General features: G+C 48.2%; 1 protein-coding gene across 1 annotated transcript; it reads right to left on the reverse strand.

Moving 5' to 3' along the window:
- Nucleotides 1-1591: 1591 nt before the first annotated feature.
- LOC104568671 (transmembrane protein 151B) lies at nucleotides 1592-21048 on the reverse strand. Its single transcript, XM_088520491.1, has 2 exons — nucleotides 20946-21048; nucleotides 1592-3099 (listed from the first exon to the last, which is right to left on the reverse strand). Exons 1-2 carry the CDS (start codon nucleotides 21015-21017, stop codon nucleotides 1669-1671), a joined length of 1503 nt encoding a protein of 500 aa, XP_088376617.1. The 5' UTR covers nucleotides 21018-21048; the 3' UTR covers nucleotides 1592-1668.
- Nucleotides 21049-21076: the final 28 nt, after the last annotated feature.

Here is a 21076-nt window from a genome sequence, read left to right on the forward strand (position 1 = left end):
GCTTGCTCACCTAGAACTACCCTGGATGCAGGTCTGGCAGGCTGCGAGGTCCCTAGCTCGTCCCAAGTGTGGCCATAAGCTCCTGGCTTGGTCCATGGCGCCCAGAATAGGGACTATTCTGGCTATGCCACGTTGCATAGCCGAGCAGGGGAGGAGAGTGACAGGAGGGCCCTGGGAGAGCCCAGAGCACTTGCCCTGCCAGTGAACAGCACATCTGCTCTGCCAGCACCAGCTTATCTAATAGTTTACTGGAGGCTCTGCATCTCCCTCAAGGGAGACCCTGCAGGGGCAGCATCTGGGCTGCTCCTGGTTGTCCCCGTTGTTGTCCTGACCCCAGCCCCAAGTGGGATGGCAGCAGCAGGCTCCATGCTGAAACTCCTCCCTGGGGCACAAGGAAGTGCAAGGTGAAGTCGAGCACCCCTGGGATTGCTCCCATGTACACTCTGGGTGCAAGAGTTTCCTGGCAACTCCAGACTGTCAGTGGGTATGTTTTGGGGGTTTATACCATGTTTACCTTTTTTTCCCCCTGCTTTTCTCCTCTCTTCCAGCTCCTTCAGCTCTGAACAAGTAGTAGGATTAAATAACCACAAACAGGCCCATGGTCCTAAATATAATGGTGCTAACAGGACACTGATCTACACTGTGGCTCCCAACAATTGCTAACACTGGTGAACCATAACAAGGTTAACTACAGCTGGAAAGGTTGCAGACTGTCTCCACTGTAGGACAGGCAGGGCAAGGTTAGAAAAGGGCATGATTTTTGCTTTATCAGTGCATTTTGTTACTCTGGAGTGGAAGTCCTGAGAACTTCCCAGGGCAAGGAGCATTTCCTGTGCTTGTGCCAGTGGCCGGTGAAATTTGTGTTGCAGATACTGTTTTTGTCTGTTTGTTCTTTTGCCAAGGGAAACCGATTATGTCCTGAAAAAATGCCCTCACTGTCAGAAAAAAAAAAAAAAAGAAAGAAAATGGTATTAAGACAAATTGGATGAATTGGAAAGCAGAAGTAAGGAGAAGAGAGGGAAAAAAAAAAAAAAAAGAAGAGAAAGATGAGGAGTAGAAGAGAAGAGTAGAAAGTGAAAAAAAGGAAATAATAAATGAGAAGATGAATAAAAGATTTGTGAAGAGAGAAGAAATTTAAAAAGCCAAGTTTGGACTTTACAACAGTTGACTCAGATCCTGCAGATATGAATTATCCTTCTGACTCAACAGTAACAGGCCATGTGTTTGTTAGTGTTTCACTTGCCCTTGCTATATCTAACTTTCTTACCTTGCGAGGCATCCAAGAGAGCAAATACACTGCAAAGCAAAGGCTTTAAAAATTCTCCAGTGGAAACAGCTGTGAGATACTCTGAGTAAACAATAAGAAAAAGGTTGAGAGCAGGATGGGCAGAGAGCCAGGGAAGAGAGTGAGGAGCAAAATAACGAAAGGAAGAGAGAAGAGAATGAATCGGAGATCACCTGAAGGAGGCAGAGAACCTTTTGGAAATTAAGTTAGCTATTTGTTGGAGTGAATATATCCTATTGCAATATCAGGGAGAACTGAGATCAGGAACTTCTCCTGGAGAACATACTGCGGGGTCCGAAGCTTATACCTCCTTGCCAGCAGCATCTCTGCAAACATGGTGGATCTGTCCCGGGTCAGAGGAGCCAGGAGGCCGCAGAGACACATCACAGTGACGTTTCCAGGCAGGAGGAGCGTCTGATGTAGAAATGCCTTCTGTCGTGCGCCTCGGGCCTGTGCACGATGAGCACGGGGAAGAAGCGGGCGTCATGGTAGGTTGGGGGGTTTTCATTGACAGCCAGCTGGCTGGAGTAGGAGCAGCACTGTTCGTCGTGGCAGCCCCGCTCAGCAATGCTGCTGCTGCGGCTTCTCCAGAGGCCTGTCCTGTGGGAGCCGTGGATGCGGCAGAGGGAGAAGCGGCTCGTGTTGAGGGAGAGGCGTGAGTTGCCGCTGCAGCTGTGGAAAGCGTGGCGTGAGAAGATGGACGAGGTGCTGGAGGCACGGTTGCAGCGCTCGCAGCCGTGGGCCGCCTCGCTGTACTGACACACCGTGTAGCTGTTGTACGCCGGGGAGTCCGTCAGGTCCATGAGCATGGCCTCCGAGTAGCTGGGGATCAGCTGCCGATTGGTGCAGATGTGCCACTCCAGCTCCGTGCTGTCCTGAGTGCTGTCCCTGGGCATGCGATACCTGTACAAGGGCTCCTCCGTCGCAGCCGGTGCCGTGTACTCCAGGCCCAGCAGTTTCTCCACGTGGTAGTGAACATAAGCAGTCCGATACTCTATGAGCACCCTAAGTGGCCATGAGATCATCAAGATAGCTGCTACCCAGAAGGCATAGTGAGACACATACCATGGGAGGTGATCTGGATCCCCATAGGCCATCATCAGTTCCTTAAAGTCCACATTTTTGAGTTGCATGCCTTCCCTCACTTCCATGTAGTCATCCAGCCCCTCAATCTCTGTGAAAAAGTGAGCCCTCTGGGTCAAATAAGAGTTCTCAGACTCAATGTTGGCAAAGCTGAAGCATTTTGTGAACCTCAGCTTAGTGGCTGTGTAGCTCTCCAAGCCCAGGAGCTCTTTGGAGATGTCTTTGTATCCACAGTGAGAATAGTCAAATTCAGCTTCGGCCACATGGGTGTTGACCCTTTCATGGTAGACTTGCGTGGTGGTGTAGGCATCACCGTTGCGGTACCGAGTCACCTGTCGGGTACGCCGAACAAAATGGTAGCTGATGGCCTTCCACCAGATGCATGGGGTGGCTTGCTGCATGCGGTTGATGCATTCGTAGACACTGTCCACGTCAGCCTTGTACTGCAGCTCCCTCTTGACATGGCAGTGCCAGCACTCCACCAGGTATACCACATACAGCATGGAGAGGAAGGCCAAAGGGATGTAGACGTAGCCATCTGAGCATGGGCTGTCATGGTAGATCATAGACTTGCCCTTGAAGGAGCTATCAAAGCTGAGCTTGGTGACCCGAGCCAGCTGACACCAGGCTACTGCTCCCAGACAACCGTACATGAGGACGGAGAGCAGGAGGCATTTCCAGTGGGACTCTCTGCACATGCAGGCGCTCAGGGACTGCTTCACGGGGCGTTGCTTTGAATCACACCACCAGGGAAAGGGGGGAGACAGAAAGAGAAGTGGGGAGAGAAGAACCTGTCAGTCACACTCTTTTACATAACACACATAACAACTTTTGCTTTTGAGGCTCTATCTGATTCTGCTCCCAATTGCCTGAGGATGAGGACACCACCCTATTTAATATAAATGTGAATATATACAGGCTTCCCAGAAACACCGTGCCCCGGACAGAGATCTCAGGATGAAACTCCATCCCGGTTTTCCTCCTCACCTCAGGGAGATAAGTTGTTTGAGTGGGAGGGACCTGCTGCGGCTTATTGCCCCGCACACCCTCGCTCCCCTTCTGCTGGTGCTGTGACACTGAGGTTCCTGCCCTCAGACATACCAAGTGATGGACATCGCTCGCCTGGAGGACATCAGGAAAATTACCAGATTCAAGAACATTTATTTTAAAATTTTGTAGTATTACTATACAGTGCAGCATAACTCTTGCCTGGCCAGAAAAACAGCTCCTTTCTAAAATACTAAAAACTAACCATTGAAGGTAAGGGTATATATGTGGATATTTAAAATGTAGCACACTCCTTCCTTTCAAGTCCCCAAAGTCAAGCTGAGCAGCAGAGAGGGAGTTTGTACTCCTGCCCTCCCCTTGTTTTCCCTGAGACACTGTGATTGCAGCCCATACCCATGCGATGTGGCAGTGAATCAGCTGCATCGTCATGCTACGCTGGGCTCTCATAAAAAAGGCCAAATCAGGCCAAGCAGCTGGCAGAAACAGAGTTGTCCCTCTGCAAAGAGCAGCCGCAGCATGACTGACATTGCAGGTTGGCAGCCATCTATTTTAGAAGGTATGTGATCAAGACCCCCAGCCCACCTGGCAGATACTGCGGCAGGCCAGCTGCCTCCAGCTTGTCCCTGCCAGCCTTCGCCTTCTCCTTACGCTGAGAAAATAACCGTGAGGGAGCAGATACGCACTGATACTCCGGCATTATCCCTCTGCCGAGCCCTGTTCTGGGCGAAAATAGAAGCGCAGTGTTACTCCTTCTCCCAAGGGGCCACCTCTAACGTGCCAAACTGCTCTGTAGATGCAAACAGAGGCTAGATTTGGGAAATGTTTCCTTTTTTCAAGCTTAAATTCTCCCCCTGTATACCTTATCTCAGACTCACAATGTGTGATTCAGTAAGTAAACTTAAGCCAGCCAGGAATTTAAGGACTATCATCTTATGACTAGGAAATAATAGCCCAGTGCCACACAAAGAAGAGTTTGCTATTTTCCAATGAGGTGGAAGCACTGGCTTCTAACCTTGTAGGGCTGTAAGATCGGAATTTAATAACACCTTTTTTTTTTCCCTGGGACAGAGAGCTATGGATACCCTTAAATAGCTGTAGAGTTCCTTAAGGTTCTCTGTGAGTACTGCCAAACCAGACTCCATGTGGTTAGGTTTTGAATTCATAGCTTCAAATCTGATAATGTAAATGGAGAATAATTTTACTGATTTTAGGGAGCTGCACCAGTATTTACCTACTGTAACTAAGGCAGGATCTGACTCTTGATGCTTCCAGAAATGTAAATAATTTACATTCTTATCCCAAACATTTTGAATATATTTATGTGTTAAAATAAAGAATAATTATACTGAGCTGAGTTCTGTTTACTAAGGCCATTCACACTAATAGTGGCAAATGGGTAGAGACTAGCTAAACAGGTTTTAAAGGGCATATTATACACCTTTTCTGCAGGCAGGGTAGTGAAGAGACCTGAGTACGGGGTAAGAACAAGACTGTTTTCCATAACCTTTTCCAGAAAACCTCAAGGAAAGCAATAACCTGACTTCAGCCAGCCCCCAAATCAGCTCAACAGTAACCTCGGGACTTTTGTGGGTGTATTCCTAAATTGACTTGCAGTCCTGAAGCGTTTCACCTTGGGAACACTGTCACCACCCGCCGCTCTGTCCACGTGCTGTTACTGCTGCGGTGCAAGCTGCTGCCCCAGGCACACGGTGCCCCTCGTTCATGGCCCCGGGCTCTCCTGGCTCTCGGGAGCTGCGCTAGGAATGCCTGCCTTTTGCTTTTTGCCTGGTCTTTGTATTTAGCTAGAGCTTTCTTGCGCTGCAGTGATGTCAAAATATACACTATAGTGAAGGACTGTAAATATCCATTTCCTCTCCCCCCCCACCAACAGTTGTTTTTTTTTTTTTTTCTTTCTTGTGAAGAAAACTCTAAAATTTGAAACCAATTATGTGGACTTGTACAGGAAAAGCAGCTGGGTAATATTCTACAAAGGGATTTTAAGTCCAGTCAGCAGGTTTGCGTAACTACTGCTCATGTAAAACTGGCCATGGTTAATACCCTAAAGAATCACAAAAGGCCCAGCCAAAGCAGTCTGACCAAACCGCTTTCAACGTAAGGCTGAAACTGCTCTGGGAGCTTCAGCCTTTTCCTTGATGTGTTCAAGGTGCTCTCGGCCGGCGCAGAGCAGCGTGTGAAGCTGCCCCGTGTTTGCTAAGGCAATATTTGCCAATGGCGCTGCAGCCCCCGCCTGTCTGTTCTCTCACCGGCCTTTGGCGGAGGAGCCACTTCTCCGCTCTCTGCAGCTGTATCCTGCCCGAGGGCTGATTCAACCCACGCGGGGTTATCACGGGCTGAACCAGAGCCTGCAAGCTGACAAATGCCTCCCGATGTGCTTTGTGCAGTGAAATGCCACCTCCTCTCCGTTGGAAGAGGTGGCTCCGGTCTCACCGCCCCGCGAGCCGGGCTGGCCGGCGCTGGCAGCAGCCCCGAGCCTCGCGAGTCAGTGTGTGACATTTCTGTGTGCGTCCCCCGGCACGCAGCCCACAGCGCAGGACAGGCTCCATCCTCCCGAGCCAGGCGATTACCTCCGCTCGTCTCACTGCAGCAGATGTAAGAGCGCAGCTCGTCCTCCTGGCATCACTGAAGATGTGCAGCCATAGTGCCCACATCAGACCGCCCCCAGGTCTATTCACCCCTCGCCCAATTCACACTGACATTGATCTCAGCAGGGTCTTCATGTTTAAAACCCTTTGGAAAAAAATCAATTATTTCCTTCCGTCTCTTCTGACCTACCTCCTTACACCCTCCTTTGGTTGCTATCAGATCTCACTCTCTGTAGGTCCTCAGTTATACAAGGGTCCCTTTTCTAGTGCCTATCCCCTTAGCTCTGACCTAAAATTCCGAATATATTCATCCAACCTATATCCCTTTATTGGTTCTTCCTTCTGCTGAAAGAATCACCAAAAACAGCTACACTGTTAGAAACACAGTAAAGCATTTTGAAAGTGTTTGTAAGACACAAGATATAACAAATAATTATAATAAAAGCATTACAAATAATTTTGAAAAAAAAAGCACCACACACTCATGAAATCTAATAAGGAAACATAACTTTTAATCTTTCTCTGCATAACAAATTCATTAATATGTTAAACCAGTGGCTCTTAGACTTTATTAATTAACATACCACCACGATGCTTGTGGTGCCCTGTGGAATTTTCTCCTTTCTGTGCATAATACTTCAAATCAAAACAGGGTCAGCTTGTATTTCTGGATGAATACAATAAATGCTTAAGGAAACTAGTAATTTCCATGATAAGTTATGCTCATCAGAGAACAAGAGCTGTGTTCAGTGAGGAACTTTGTGGCTTCTGTGTTGTTTTGATGTGGAACAAAACCATAATCTCTGGAAAATGTTAATAGAGACACATAATTGAAGAATGCCAACAGAGCGCTGGACAGAAAGTCCGTGCCAAACAGAAACTGTCACAGAATAGGCGAAAGCAAAGTCATTAGGTGTTTTGCTCGAGCACTAAGACTAGCAGATGTGGGTCTTCAACCCAGAGCAAGCGAGGTGTCCTCCTGCTCCCACTCTTTGGGGGCTTGGCTGTGAGCAGAGAGTCCACTGTGAACCTGAGAAATCTCCCGACAAAAGTTTAAATGAGAATGCATCATTTCTGTGATGGCTTTGGCAGATCAAATATATCATCCAAAAACTCCCACCCAGCTCTGCCTAGAGTATCAATTGCAAAAATCTCTAGTTTTTGGACAGCATGCTCTGAGGAAACACAGCCAAGCATCATTCTTATCATCTATGAATTTCAAGTCGGGTTAAAAATATCTGTTGCAAAAAATGTCGCGCTACATCTCTGGCATGATGCCGAGTGACATTTTGAGGCTTGATTTCCTGCCTCTTCTAAATAAATCTGAATTTCCTGCTAATTTTTACCCAAATTATCACTAAACAAAACTTTATTCTAGTTTTCCACAGCTAAAAATCAAGGATAATTCCCAAACTGTTTAGCACTTCCTAGGGAAGCTGAGGAAAATGCTGCCGCAGGGGTGTGGGCAGAGGCTGGGGGACGTGCAGGTGTGCGGGGTAAAGGGACATGGCTGTGGGGCTCACAGAGTATGTGACAATTGAAGGACTCAGCGCATTTGCAATGTGTTTTTTTTTTTTTTGGACTGCCATTTCCCAAAAGCACGGGGCTCAGGATCAGTCAGCCACCTCCATAACCTGTCCTAGTCTGCTTGTTGTTTGGTGTCTGGTGTTGTCTGGTGGTGTTTTCCAAGACATGAAACGATAGATGCTTCTTAATGTGTTGCCACAGTTGCTGGGAAATAGTCTGGAAAGCCCTAACTGCAGTCGGAGAACTGGAAATTCAACTAACACCTGTAGCAGACAGGAGTTTCCAGGCTGGCAACACACAGATTTTTATTCTTTAAAAACATTTGGTGCAAAACCTTGTTCGCAAATGACAAAGCACCCAAGCTGTGATGGAAAGGGCAGTCGCCTTCAAAGCCACCCTAGGATGGCAGATGTCCAAGCTGAAAAGCAGGTATGCGGTGAGCGGCCGAAGAGCTCCTTTCCACAGGCACACCCACCTCTGGCCCCGTTTTGGGTGCTGGCTGCAGCAACAGTAATTAAAGCAATTAAAAAGTACCTTCTGTAGCAGCAGTGTGGAGTAAGACTTGGGCTGTCACTCTGGCATAGGGTAAAACGGTGCAAAGAAAGTCAAGGGGCAGCCCTGCTTTCTCCCTCCTGGAAGGAGGGTGCTCCTGTGGGCACGGTAAGGTGCTGCTGGCTGCGAATTCAGCGCTCTCGCTCATCTCCGCAACAGACCGGCATTAACACACAGTCAGGTCGGTTGTAACTGGTTGTAAACGTCCTAAGGGAGCTGGCAAGCAACTGCACTGAGTGTGGTCAAAAATCCAAAATTCTAACCCCAAACCCTGATTTCTCCTTAGAAGGCACATTTGAAATGTAAGATTGGAGCTAGAGAACCAGAACAAACCAGAACATGTGTCTCCAGGTCCCTTCCTCCTGGTGGGTATGCAAGAACTAACGAATTTCCTCAGTGCTCAGGCCTGGGCTGGCCAGACATCCTCATTCCCCACAGCAAATGGGGTGGTGGGTGGCAGAAGGGAAGAGCCATGCTCTGGGAAGCCCCGACTAATTTTACCAACCCACATATTTGGGTGCCTTTCTTGAACCTCTAGCTCTTCAGTTTTACATGACTCACTGCTTTTGCCGCTTCTGGATATGAGGACTGTGAGCAGGCCTCGCCCAATAATCACCCGCTGTTCCTACATGATTAGCTGGGATCTTTATGATAGAATATAATATAACCAGCTAAATGGTCCTTGAGTACTTACACACAGTCATAGAAATCTCTGCTATTGACTTTGCAAGGCTATCCGGGGCCAGGAAGGTTAATCTGTTACAACACAAACTACTTTTAGATCTTCAGAACAGGAGAGACTCTAAGCTCTTTCTCCTTTACATCCTATACCTTACAGGCAATGCATTTTCACTATACTGTCCTACGTACAGCCTGGTAGACAGTGCCTGGTAAAAGCTCGTCTTCCAGAAAGATGTGCTGCTTTTTTAGTAGATAAAAGGAAGTGAAGAACCTGCCTACCCCCTTGAAATTTGTTCTGATTATGAAATTTTATCAGCATTGTAATTTTGACTCACTTCATTCCCATTCATGAAAATGTGGGTGTCCTTTCTCTATCTGAAGAAAGGCTGTGTCCATACTACTGCTTTCTTTCTCTGAAGGTACTTCTCCATTCTAAGGGGGACACTTCTCCGTTTTCTTTTTGACAAATTAAATGAGTCGAGGTCTGAAAAGTCTTCATTGCAGAGCTCTTATCCAGCTCTCAAATGGTTGCTCTATACTCTGTACTCTCTCCAGCACCTTGAGCTTCTCCTTCAATGTGTAACTTGGAATAGATACAGGACTTCCTCTTTTTTTTTTGTATATATTTCCAAGAGTTGCATCAGCAGATTTTGGCCCAGCTCCTGTGCAGCAGTTAATGTTAAACCATTCATTCTCTTTGCTCCTAGATATTTTCTGAGTCACCGTTCCTGAGAACAGCTACATGGCTGGCAGCATTCTCCAACTTATTACCTCAGATTTGGCTTTGGCCTAAGTAAAGGTATTACCAAATGAAGCAGATCCCTCTGTACGACTGCACTGTCATTATTATATACCAGCCTGATAAAGTTTGTGCCAATGGTAAATGTTACCAACTGTGATTTTTACTTAATTCCAGTGGATATTGACAAGTCTAGCAATAATTCCTGCAGAACTTTGCCAACGTAATGGCTAAGCAGTCCATTAACTTACACAGTACAAACATCTTCATAAAGCTAAGTGTCAGTCATAAAGTAAGTGTCAGTCAATCTTAAGCAAGTCCCAAGGCTGGGAGTCTTGCGTGGACACTGAGCTGCTCCTCACACTTTCAATACTCACTTCCAAGCGTTGCCACCTGACGCAGATCCAGATACTACACCATGCCACAAACTCTCCCATAGATTCACTGCAGTTCATTACTACCTAGTTTTCCGTTGCTGCATGCTATCAATCAATAGCTGTATTCTACCCTAAAAGTGGCTGTGTGGCACTTGGGGCTAGAAACATTTCTTCTGCCTGCCTTGCCTATGGCATGAAAATGGCTAAAGTGGCAATTATAAACCTCATATTTTGTCTGCTTTTAATTCTGACGGGCAAAAGAAATTCAAACTGAAACCTGCCTAGCTTAACCTGAATGAGGGAGGAGCAGGGTCATATTCGGAAAAGTTTAAAGGAAACTAACTCAATGATTTTTGAGTTAGTCTTCCAAAATTTGATAAATATTTTTGTTTTATGTTCACAGTTTTTTTGCAGTTCTCTATTGACAAAATGGTTTATTCCTCTTCTGCCTGACTGCATGCTTCAGAGTCTCCTTGAGAAATCCAGCATGAGCTGTATAAGCAGAAAATGTGCTGCAATAGCATAAAATTATTCTAATATTTGTTTTGTGAACAGTTTGGGGCTTAAGTTTGACTGTCTGTATCTGGTTCTCAGCCAGATATCTAGGTTCCCCAAAAGCACCAAAACCATTAAAATTCTCCTTCAGGAATATGATGCCAGAAGCACTTCCTGTCCCTTTAAACCCCTCGTGTAAATGTGTTCGCCCTTGGGGGCTGACCTGGAGAGCTGCAATTTTGCTGAAGCAAAACCCTATCGTGTCTAAAATGAAAGGAGAGAAAACAGAGGGTAACAAAGACGTGGCCCGAATGGGAAAGAAAGAAAAAAAAAAAAAAGACAGGGAAAGGAGGGGGAGGAAAGTGGCAGGGAGAAAAGGATAGTCCAGGCACGCTCCGAATGCAAATACGACTGAGGCAGGGGCCAGGCAGGCAGGTGAGCAGAGACAGCGCCTGGGCCTGCGCAGGAGCAGGGGCCCTGAGCCCCAAATAGCACCTGTGCATGAATCAATGCCGGAGTGCTGAGCTCGACAGCACCCAGGCGTCGTGTGAGCCAGCAATCTCCTCAGCCCACCCACCACCCGGAGAGCAATTTCTCCTGCAACTTCTGGCGGCAACCTCCCTAAAGAGGGAGGAAGAAGAAAAGCTCTGCCAGGGTATCACGGCTTGTGCTGACCGGGGCAGCGTGTGCCGCAGCGGCGACGCGGCGCTGCAGCGCTGAGGCGGCGCCTGTGCCTCCACACCAAGAGCCGCGTGCAGCGCCGCAAGCACAGCCTGCGCCCGCTCTCCGGACACCCGGCGCCAGGGTGACTTCACGGCCCTTCTCCACAACAAAATGAACAGTCTCTCTTGCCAGGTTTTTTTTCTTTATCAAGAATATTTTGTTGGTGAGGTGAAAAAGAAGTGGGTCACAGACTGACACAGGACTAGAAGAAAAGGAATGAAAATAGAGCAGCAAGAAGAAAATATGGTACATAAATTAATGGCAATCATTTGCCTACGTGGATTTATGCTTGTGATAATGTGTCTCAATGAGATAAATGAAAGAATGATCCATAGCCGCACATTTTGGGAGGTGGCTACCTGTCTTGATGCAAGAAGATTTTTCCCTCTGAGATCTCTCCCGCCATGATCAAGAGGGCAGCGGATAATGTGTCACCTGCTAACAGTCATTGCAGGACATAACACAGAGATGACCTGCAAGCCCAAGGCTGTGCTAGCTGTAGCTGTGGTGAACTTGGACCTCAGGGGCACCAGGAACAACTTCTTGGGGCTCTGAGAAAGGCTTCACTGTTCATGCTGCTCAGATGGGGACTATGCAACAGGAGCTCGTCAAGGAGATATATGCCCCCTTTCCCCAAGCAGTCACAACAGGTGAAGGAACAGACATCATTTCCCATGTCCTGGAGTGATCCCGGTGAAGAGTGACCTGAGGAGGCTGGGATGACCAAGAAGAACAGAATTGATTATCAAGCATTAGAAGACAGTACAACCTCTTACCACCTTCCAATGTCAAATGAACTCCTACCTCAGACAGTCACTAACACAGCAAGCAAGGAGCCTCCTGGGCTGTGCTTAGCCATAATGTTGGTGTGTGAGGGGCAGAAATGCTCCTCCACTCTGTGACCCCGTTTGGGCACTGTAGGAGATGTTGATAAACATCTGGTGAGGAAAAGAGAGAGATATTACAATAGCCACCTCATAAATCCATAAATCCCCTCCTGGAGAACCTGAAACAAAATCCATCCATCTTGAACTGCAAGAAGCCTCATGCTGAGCCAATAGAAAGCGTTCTCAGCATGGATGCCAGCACCGATGGAAAGGGAAATATAAGGGACAGAACATAATGGAAAGAGGCATTTAGCATCAAGGAGAATTTCCCTCCAGCTCCTGAACACACAGTGCGTTTGTTTCTGCATATATATTTTGAATGCACCATTTGCTCTTCTGCTAGGAAACTCGGGCCCGAATGAAAACTCCATGCTGTCAGGGGCTTGAATGTCAATACTGAGCAGCAATGTTCTTTCATTTGATTTTAAAACAAGAGTAACCTGGACTCCACCCCTTTATAGTGTTCCCGATAGAGGCGTATTTGCTTCTGCGTTTGCCCTTCTATGGTGGACGGGGTTGCTTGGTTTCTGATCTCTTTAATCTCTGCAGAGCTTTCTGTCTTCCTTGTGTCAGATACAGCTGTCAGAGGCAACGTCTTAGGGTGCAAAGGTGCACAAAATAGAATTAAATGGCATTACTTTCTCTCCCCAGCAGAGCCTATCACAGGACAAGAGCAAATGCAAAAAAAAAAAAAAAAAAAAGAAAAAAAGAAAGCACCTGATTTGCCTGGATTTCAGACAATAGGACCCTCCTGAAGTGCCGTATCACTTCACACCGTTCACCATAATGAATTCAAACATTCAAGCTTGCTTCTGATGAAGAGGAAAGCAGAGGCCAGGACAGAAGGGATCTCCAGTCCTCTCTCTGTCGGACACAGCAGTAGCTCCTGCAGGGTACTGCAAGTTCTTTTGACTTCTTCAAGAAGAATTAAAGGAAAGACATTTGAATCCCAGCCAATATATATGCAGCACATTATCAACAGTATGGGAAAATTGCTCCCTAAAATACAAGGTCATGGATGTGAATGGCAGGAGAAACATTGGCAAAACAGAAACTCGGCTATTTTAGTGGCAGTTTTTTTAAAAAAAAATCACAAAACACTACACTAACAAAATCACCCCTTCTGCTCCAAAGCGCTGGTGTTGCTGCCACTAGCTTCTTACGCAGTAGAAACAGAAAGCGCATATTAAGGGCACAGGGGATTTTTCCAAGTAATCTCAATGCTAGGAATGAATTCATGAAGAAATAAAAAGCATATGTGATTCAAGCTGACTTAGAGCAAGAGGCTAGCTCCAAGAGCGGTTCTTTTTTTTCTAAGCTTCAAACCTACTCATCAGACTTAATTCGCATTCCCCACTCTTCATCCTTAAACCTTAGCGGTATCTAGTAGACACAGAGTAAGTTTTAGTAGTATAACAACGCGGTTCACATCAATAGTTATCATCAGTGAAGTGCACAAAGCATCACATACCCTCGGAAAGCTCCTGGGGTGACATTCCTGATCCCTGCCAGAGCAGCCAGGCCAAGCGCTTCAGTGCCGGCTGGGCCTCGCCGTGTTTCGCAGCTCACCCTATGCCTCGCCTGCTGCCTCATCCCGGCGCTGCTGGGGGTTGGCCCGGTGCACCGGGAGCTTCGGGACAGCGCCGGGGGCCCAGCCTACCGTCAGGCTCAACCACAGGGAGCACCGGAGGGTGCGCGGCAGGCCCTGGGGCTGCAGAGCAGCACGAATCCCTGCACATTGCGACAAGGTCGCATGTGTTTTGCAGCTACCAGCTGAGTGCATTTTGCCATGAGCCCATCACCACGTGCTACCGCACACCCCAGGAGACAGCATGCTCCAGCCTGAGGCATATCCCCGTGGACACACCACGGCGTCCCTGCCAGCCCACCTGCAAAGGTGGCCAAGGCCTGAATGCTGAATGGCTCCATCCTGGCAAAGGCCAAGCAACCTGGCCTGCTTGTTTCTGCTGTGAGACCTACAAGCGGGGCTCCTGGGCCAGCCTGCTGCTGGCCAGCCTGCTGCCTCCTGCTTGGCTTGGAGAAGCCATGAACAGCTTGACCCATCACCCAGGTGACCCTGCAGCTACTGTCTTGGCAGCTGAACTGTGAGAGAAAATGAGGGGGAGATGGTGACCTGTAAGGGTCAGGCTGGAGGCCACACTAAGAGGCACCCACAGGATCCCATTTGCCTGCTCTCTCATACCCCATGTCTGCAAGAGCTAGGATGCTTTAATCCTTATTTACTTTAAAGAAACACCTTGAAATATAAATGGGACATAGAAAGTATCTTTGAAATTCTCAGAAGAAATATCATAGGGAACTGATCCAAGTTCCAGTCATGTCAGTGGAAACATTTCAAAGTGAGATATGCATCAAACTATGTCCAGAACCACAGAGATTTATTTTTATTCCCAATTTTTGCAAAGCCATCCCTTTACCTGCGCAGACATCAGTAAAACCAGAACAACGTAGTTCTCTGACTTGACTTCCCGATGTCCTGCCTTCCTCTCCCCTCTACGCCACCTGCCAAGTGAATGTCCTCCCAGGAAGACCTTGCCAGCCAGACTGCGGCAAAGGGCCTTTCCGCAGCGGGTGTTTGGTTGCTGTGGCTCAGACCGTGGCCACGCCAGCTCCCTCACACTGTGAAGCAGAGCATCCCTCGCAGAAACATCCAGCCACTGCTCAGGCTCCGGCTGCTCTGGCAGGGGCAGCTCAGCTCAGTTTTGCAGCCCAGCTGGGACCTCGGCACTGTGCGGCCTTTCTGTGACGGTGCTCCCAGCAGCTGGCTGGTCATGCAGCTGGGCACGCATGTGGGATGTTTGCTTCCTTTTGGGTTTTGGGTCCTCAGAGGCAGCTTCACTCTGGCTGGACCCTACTGGTGGGTGCTACCAGCCCTGTTTCTGCAGTGCTCTGTGGTCTTGCTGCCCATCGCAGAGCTGGTGGCAATGACCACTCATGCTCTTGTAGCTCTTGGCTGTGCTGTTTGTGAGGAGTACTAAGAGGTGCCGATGCCTCATGTCTAATTGCTTGGTTACCACACTAACCAAACGTTGTACTCCACAATTCCCACTCCAGCTCCTAATCAACTGCATGGGCAGGAAGAAACAACCCGCAAGCCTCCAGCCATAAGTGCACAGCCGCAAATCACTGCTTTCCCACAGCCAAACATACTGCAATCTGTAGCAGTCTCTGACAGAGTCCATCCCTTTTCCTGGTAAGTTCAGATTGTGCAGACTCCAGATTTGCTGTTACTCTGGTTGCCCACCATCCACTTCCCAGCCAGCCGGACTCTCAGGACCAGGGCTCTCTGTCCTTTGCTGTCAGCTCCCACCCTACCAAGTAGTCCCCTCTCTCACCAGAAAGCTGCTTCCAACCTCTGTCTTCCCCAAGGCCAAATATTACTAGTTTTTCCATACTAAAGTTGCTTGTGGCTGCCTGCTGAACCAGGGTGTCTAATACCACCCACAGGAAAATGGCCTGTGTGAGAGGATTCACCTACTGGAAAGCCACAGAAATAAAAATGCTGGGCATTTCATGGCACACTCCATCTCCCCCTGGAGACAGGTACAGCACCATGAGAATGCTGTGCACCAGACCCCTCTTTGCAGCCCTAGCTGTGCTCCGGGAAGGCTGCCAGCCTTGCGGGGCGGCGAGCTCCCGGCGCGGCGCACAGCCCGGCGCCTCCAGCTTCCCACTCACCATCTGCTCCTGCCCATCCCTGGAACATCTCGCTTGCTCGTGGTGCAGCAAGGAGGGCTCGAAGCTGCTCTCCCTGCTGGGGCAGAGTTAAGGTTGTCATAGGTGTTGGCTGCTGCATATGGTAGTTGTTGCAGGGCTGGTATTTGTGGGGGAAGCAGAGAAAGCAGAAGCTGTTAGGCAGTTAGGTTCAAACACCATCACACCCTAAGCTTTTGGGGCTTGGGATGAGTTGTGCTGTGGGCAGAGTGGTGGTAGCACATGTGTGACGAGCCATGCAGCCCGACTGGGTGCTCTCGGCATTGGCCTCTGGCCTTGCACTGCACAGGGCAGTTCCACTTCCACCAGAAGCATCCCAGGTATGAGGGATGGTCGCCTTTTTTTCTGCGCTGCTGCCTCTATAAAGTCAGCCCATCCGACTTTCGGTACTTAACAACATCACTGTAAAAACTGTGGCCTCAACAAAGTTTTACAATGAGCTATTTTTAACTTTATGGTTCTCAGGCTCCAAGGAGCCTGATGAATGATTATACTTTGAAAGCCAACTCTTCAGTGAACTACATTTTCCTTGATTAGAAGTTAAAAAGCTAATTAACCAGGCTTTTCCAAAAAACAGATCTCCTGCTTTAAGTGTAAGATCAAAGCTTTATCTACAGTGTCATGACAGTGTCCCCGTAACAACTGAAAGGACCTTTCAGTGCTGATAGCTTGGCATCTAATATTTTCAATCTTAAAGTACTAGCATGGGCTAGTACCAGCCCAACTCCTCACAGCCTGTATGGGACACTTCATTCTTTTTAATCTACACTTCTGCAATGTCCCCAGCCTGCTGGTAAAGACTTGAACAGTCTTCTTTTGAGGCATAAAGATAACAAGGAGACTTGCACTCTACTCCCAGGGAGAGGACAACTCCTTCCTCAGTCTTGCAATGGTTTTTTCTGAGATGAAAATCTGCCTTGATATCCACCATTCCCTTCTGGAGGGAGAGTACCGTCTGGGGTCTCTGATGTGAAAAAGGGAGCACATGGAAAATCTTTGAGACTTCAGAGCACTGTGCAAACCTGCTGCCTTTCTCCTGATATCAGCTAAGATCTCCTGGTACCTGTGCCCCTGCAGGCAACATGTTAGAAACCAGGTCTGGATGGGACCTACTATTTGATCACCTTGCCTCTCCTACTCCCATGAAGCAACATCTTTGTATGTAATGGCTCATCGCCTAAATAATCCTTGAAATCTACCAAAAAATCCTCCAACAATGGAGCTTCACAAGCCTCCCAGCTGTTTTTGTCCAGTGCTCTGCTGAAATTCTCCCTTGCTGGCGAGAATCTGGAAAGTTAGCTGGAAGGAAGAGTACAGAATAAACCAAACTGAAGCAACCAGGAGCAGTTCTTATTGCGGGGGGCAGATTTGGATGGCATGCTCTGCCTGCTTGTTTCCCAGGTCCATTTCTCGGGGGTGCTTTCAGCAAAGCCCCAGTGCAGAGCTCCAGGTGCCGGGGCCGCCGCTGTGAGGGAGCACCAAGCGCAGAGAGGAGGGACAGTGCTGCCCTCAGAAGCCCTTCAGCTGAAGCCCGGGCTGCCATTCAAAGCTCACACGCATCCATTTGATTTTTCTGTCTATCTTTTTTAAAGTCTCAGCAGCTTTTGGTGCAAAATCTAGAGAAAAGAGCCAACCTCAGGGCACCGAGAACAGGCATGTGACAAGAAGATGACACAAGACAAAGGAAAGAAAAAAAAACATAAAAAGCTGTGACATTCCAGCATGGATTTTCTTAAGAGAGAATCCACAATGCAAATATTTCCTGGAACTATGGGATAAAGAAACCAAGCTTCTTATGTGCTGTGATGCCACAATTTCTTTTTTCCTCCCTCTTTTCTCTCTGTATCAAGAAATGAGGTGCAGTCTTTGCTTTATGTTTGCTGAATGGACAGGCAGGAAGGGGAAAAAGGGGCTTTTCCCCATTGACTGTCACTCAAGAGGGTGAACATTGCACTGTATATATATACAAAAAAAAGCATGGTCACTGGAGCTCCCTTGGGACTGTGAGTCTCCCACCACAGTCACGGCGTAAAGCAGCATGGGAAGGCTCCATTTTGGAAATAGCCCCGTAGGGAGCATCCAAGTCAAAAACCCATGCCCAAAACAAACCACGCAGCACATTGCATTAGAAGAGGGCCATAACATAAAACAAATGATGGCAATAATGCTGTTAAGATATAGCTGTTACTCAGGGTGTTCCGAGAACAGGTCTTTCATAGGAGGTGAGGAAAGGAAAGGTGCTTTGCTGGACCCTTATTTCCTGCCCTCCTTGGAGCTGGAGCGGTGGGGTCGGGGTTCTGCACAGTTCTGTGGGGAGAGATTAACCAGAGAAACAGCCTTGGGTGACTGCTGTGACCACAAACAGCATTTTTGATCTTAAAGAAAAATCATCTCCCGTGTTGTTTTGCCCTGGCAGCTCAGAACAGCTTTAATAGGTCTCTTCTGTAACGTCCCCAGTGTATCACCAAGCCTGACATTCGTGGAGTTCAGGAGCATCTACCCATGGCTTCTTGTGGTTTTCTCTCTTTCATTTGGACAGCTTAACTGATTGCACCATGTCATGGCCAATTAAAGCTCTCAAATATGGAAGACAAGTTAAAAGCAGTCACGGACAACTGCTGTTTAGATATGTCAATACAGACCAGACAAATAAATATTTCAAAATGCCACACAGCTGCTTCTTTCTGCTGCCTTGTATGATGACTTAGTTCTAGTAGCAAATAAGTGATGCTTGTATTCCCCAACTTTAATTTCCTGGGGAAAGAAAAAATCAGCTAAGTTTTAAAAATTGAAATATTTAAGACGATTTCCTGACTGAGGTGTAAACTGGCAGAAATGCACAAAAGTCACCGGCAATGCTTCAGTGTAGGTGTAGGCTGTCACAGCACCAATCAAGCCTAGAAAAATAGCCAGCCCACAGCTGAACCAGGACAGCACAGAGCAGCAGGTTCTGCTAACTCAGGAAGGAAAGTGAAGGAAAACATGTCCACAGAACCAATCTACAGTAATTACTTCTGAAATGTTAGGAAAAAATGTGCCTCTTCCACTCCTTTCCCCCCAAAGATGATCATTCTTTTGCAACAGCTGATGAAACAGTAAAATTCTAAACCACCACCAAAATCATGAGTGTTCTGGGTCATCCAGCTCCAGCAGTCAAAATCTCAACAGCAAAAACCAGCGAGTACGCACAGGTGATCCGCGGGCTTGCTCTGATGCTCAGCAAAGTGAGCAGTAAAGCTAAGCAGCTTTTTGCAGAACAGGACGAGGGCCAGGACGGGAGGATGCGCAGCCTCCTCCCTGCTCCACAGCTGCATCTTCACTCGAGCTGTTTTTGAGGCGACCGACTTCACCACCACCTTTGTTACTTACTCAGGATTTTATCTCGTATTGATCTATTAACCAATAAAGGCAATTTTCAGTCATCGTTACAATTTAAGTCTAGGCATTATTGCTAAGATTTAATTCTCTGCCCTTGATCTAAGGGAAATCCATAAATGACAAGAGTCATAGAAAAGCCCGTGAAGTGCGCATTTAATACTCGACATTTAAGTGCAACTGCAGGCTGGGGACAGAAAGACTATTTAGATGGAGATGGAGAAAGCAAGAAGAAAACACCAATGACATAGGACTGCAGTATTAAGACATCATTGTTATAGACATTTGAAATATAGACTCATACATGGAAATATTTGTATTGGAACTGAAGAAAAACTGAGAACAGAATGAGAGAAGCGAGATAAAATGTGCTTAGCAGAGAGATCAAGCATTCTCATGTCTAGAAATGGCTTAGACATATTTATGATAGGCTTAATATACTGGAAAGCCTTCTATAGCTCATGGTCATAGAGCAAATAAATCAAAAAAATCCCTTCCAGCATTAACCATCTATTGATCTTCTGCAAGGCTGTAATTACATTGGGGACTTCTGCTGTTCTGGGCAGCTGTATCCTGAATGTAGCCACAGCTCTTAGTGGTGAATGGTAGTGCAGGTGTTTGGAAAGCAACTGGACAGAAGATGACCTCAATTTTCACCCATTGACGATAGGTTTTTCTTTTCCACCCAAGCTGAAAAGTCAGTTTTCTATTAGAGGTACTTTTAAAAGTGCTGTTTGATTTTAACCTAACCCTGCTGCAGCTTCATATGGGCTTTACTAAGGCTTCTATATTTTGGCTTCAGGACCTTGAAACTATTGACGAGCCTTGGGCCCCATTAGGAAAAGAATTAGGCAGAGTAACTGCAAGCAGCAATGCCCAGGGTTGCTTTCATTTCTGCTTTTGGTTCTCTCTAGCTACTTTGCAGCTGCTCTCTGCATCCCTGGGAGCATTGCTTTATTATTATTATTATTATTAATAATAATAATAATAATAATTGTAATTCCATATTATGAAGAATATTCTGTAACTTCCATGGCTTACACATGGATTGTGCAGCATAAATGGCAAACCTGTCAAAAGAGCTGGGAGTAAAGGCTGCGTTAGGTATAGAAGAAAATCTCAGGCATCCCTACTGCAGGACAGCTTGCTGTCCTGACTACGCAGGCATGGAAATGTGTTGTCATTTACTTCCATGGAGCCTGGTACTTCTGTCTAGCCAGAGCCTCGTGGCTCAGTATTTTTTGTGTCAACACTCAGACACATCAGTCGTCTCCTGTCTATGATCTGCAGGGCCGCCGGTGAGCGTGCGCCGCTGATCCGCAGAACCGTACTGAGCCATGTTTTCAATAGGGTCTCCTACTGCAGATTGTGCACAGGAACGCCTGGATCCCAAGGGAAAACGGGAGGGATGACCTTGGTCCATTGGACCATCGGAAGCCACTGAGCCCCCGGCTACGGCCCATTCCCATGCACAGGGTGCTGCGCACGTTACACCAACGGCTCCGACGGTGGCAACTGCGTGCGCGTTTCAAAAGCCCTTGCGCGGCAGGAGGCTCTGCGGAGCCAAACCCGGGGCCACTCGTCCAGACCGACTTGCCCAGGGCGGGCCCGGCTGCCCGCGCCGCAGCACCCGGCGCGGGGCCGCTCGCCCAGGCTGCAGCAGCGGCCGCAACCGGGTGACACCTGCGCTCGGGCAAGGGGCCCGGCGGGACCCGCGGCTCCCCCGGCGCTGTCCCCGCGCCGGGGCGCCTGTCCCGGGCTAAGCAGAGCCCCGTCGGGGCAGCGCGCTCCGCTCCGCACCGCGCTCCGCTGCCTTCCCGCCCCCGTGCGCCCCGCGGAGCCCCTCGGCTCCCGGAGCGCCCCGGCGCCGCTCACCTCCTCCCGCGCGGGGCTGCCGCCCGGCTCGCCCTCGGCAGCCGCCGCCTCGGCTGCCGCCTCCGCGGACATCCTTGGCCATCCCCGCGCCCGGGGCCGCCCCGCCGGCTGCGCCCAGGGCCGCCCCGCCG

The sequence above is a fragment of the Tinamus guttatus genome, unplaced genomic scaffold (genome assembly GCF_059628265.1).
Source record: "Tinamus guttatus ecotype Peru unplaced genomic scaffold, ASM5962826v1 Tinamus_guttatus_pri_ptg000089l, whole genome shotgun sequence".
NCBI classification, from domain to species: domain Eukaryota; kingdom Metazoa; phylum Chordata; class Aves; order Tinamiformes; family Tinamidae; genus Tinamus; species Tinamus guttatus.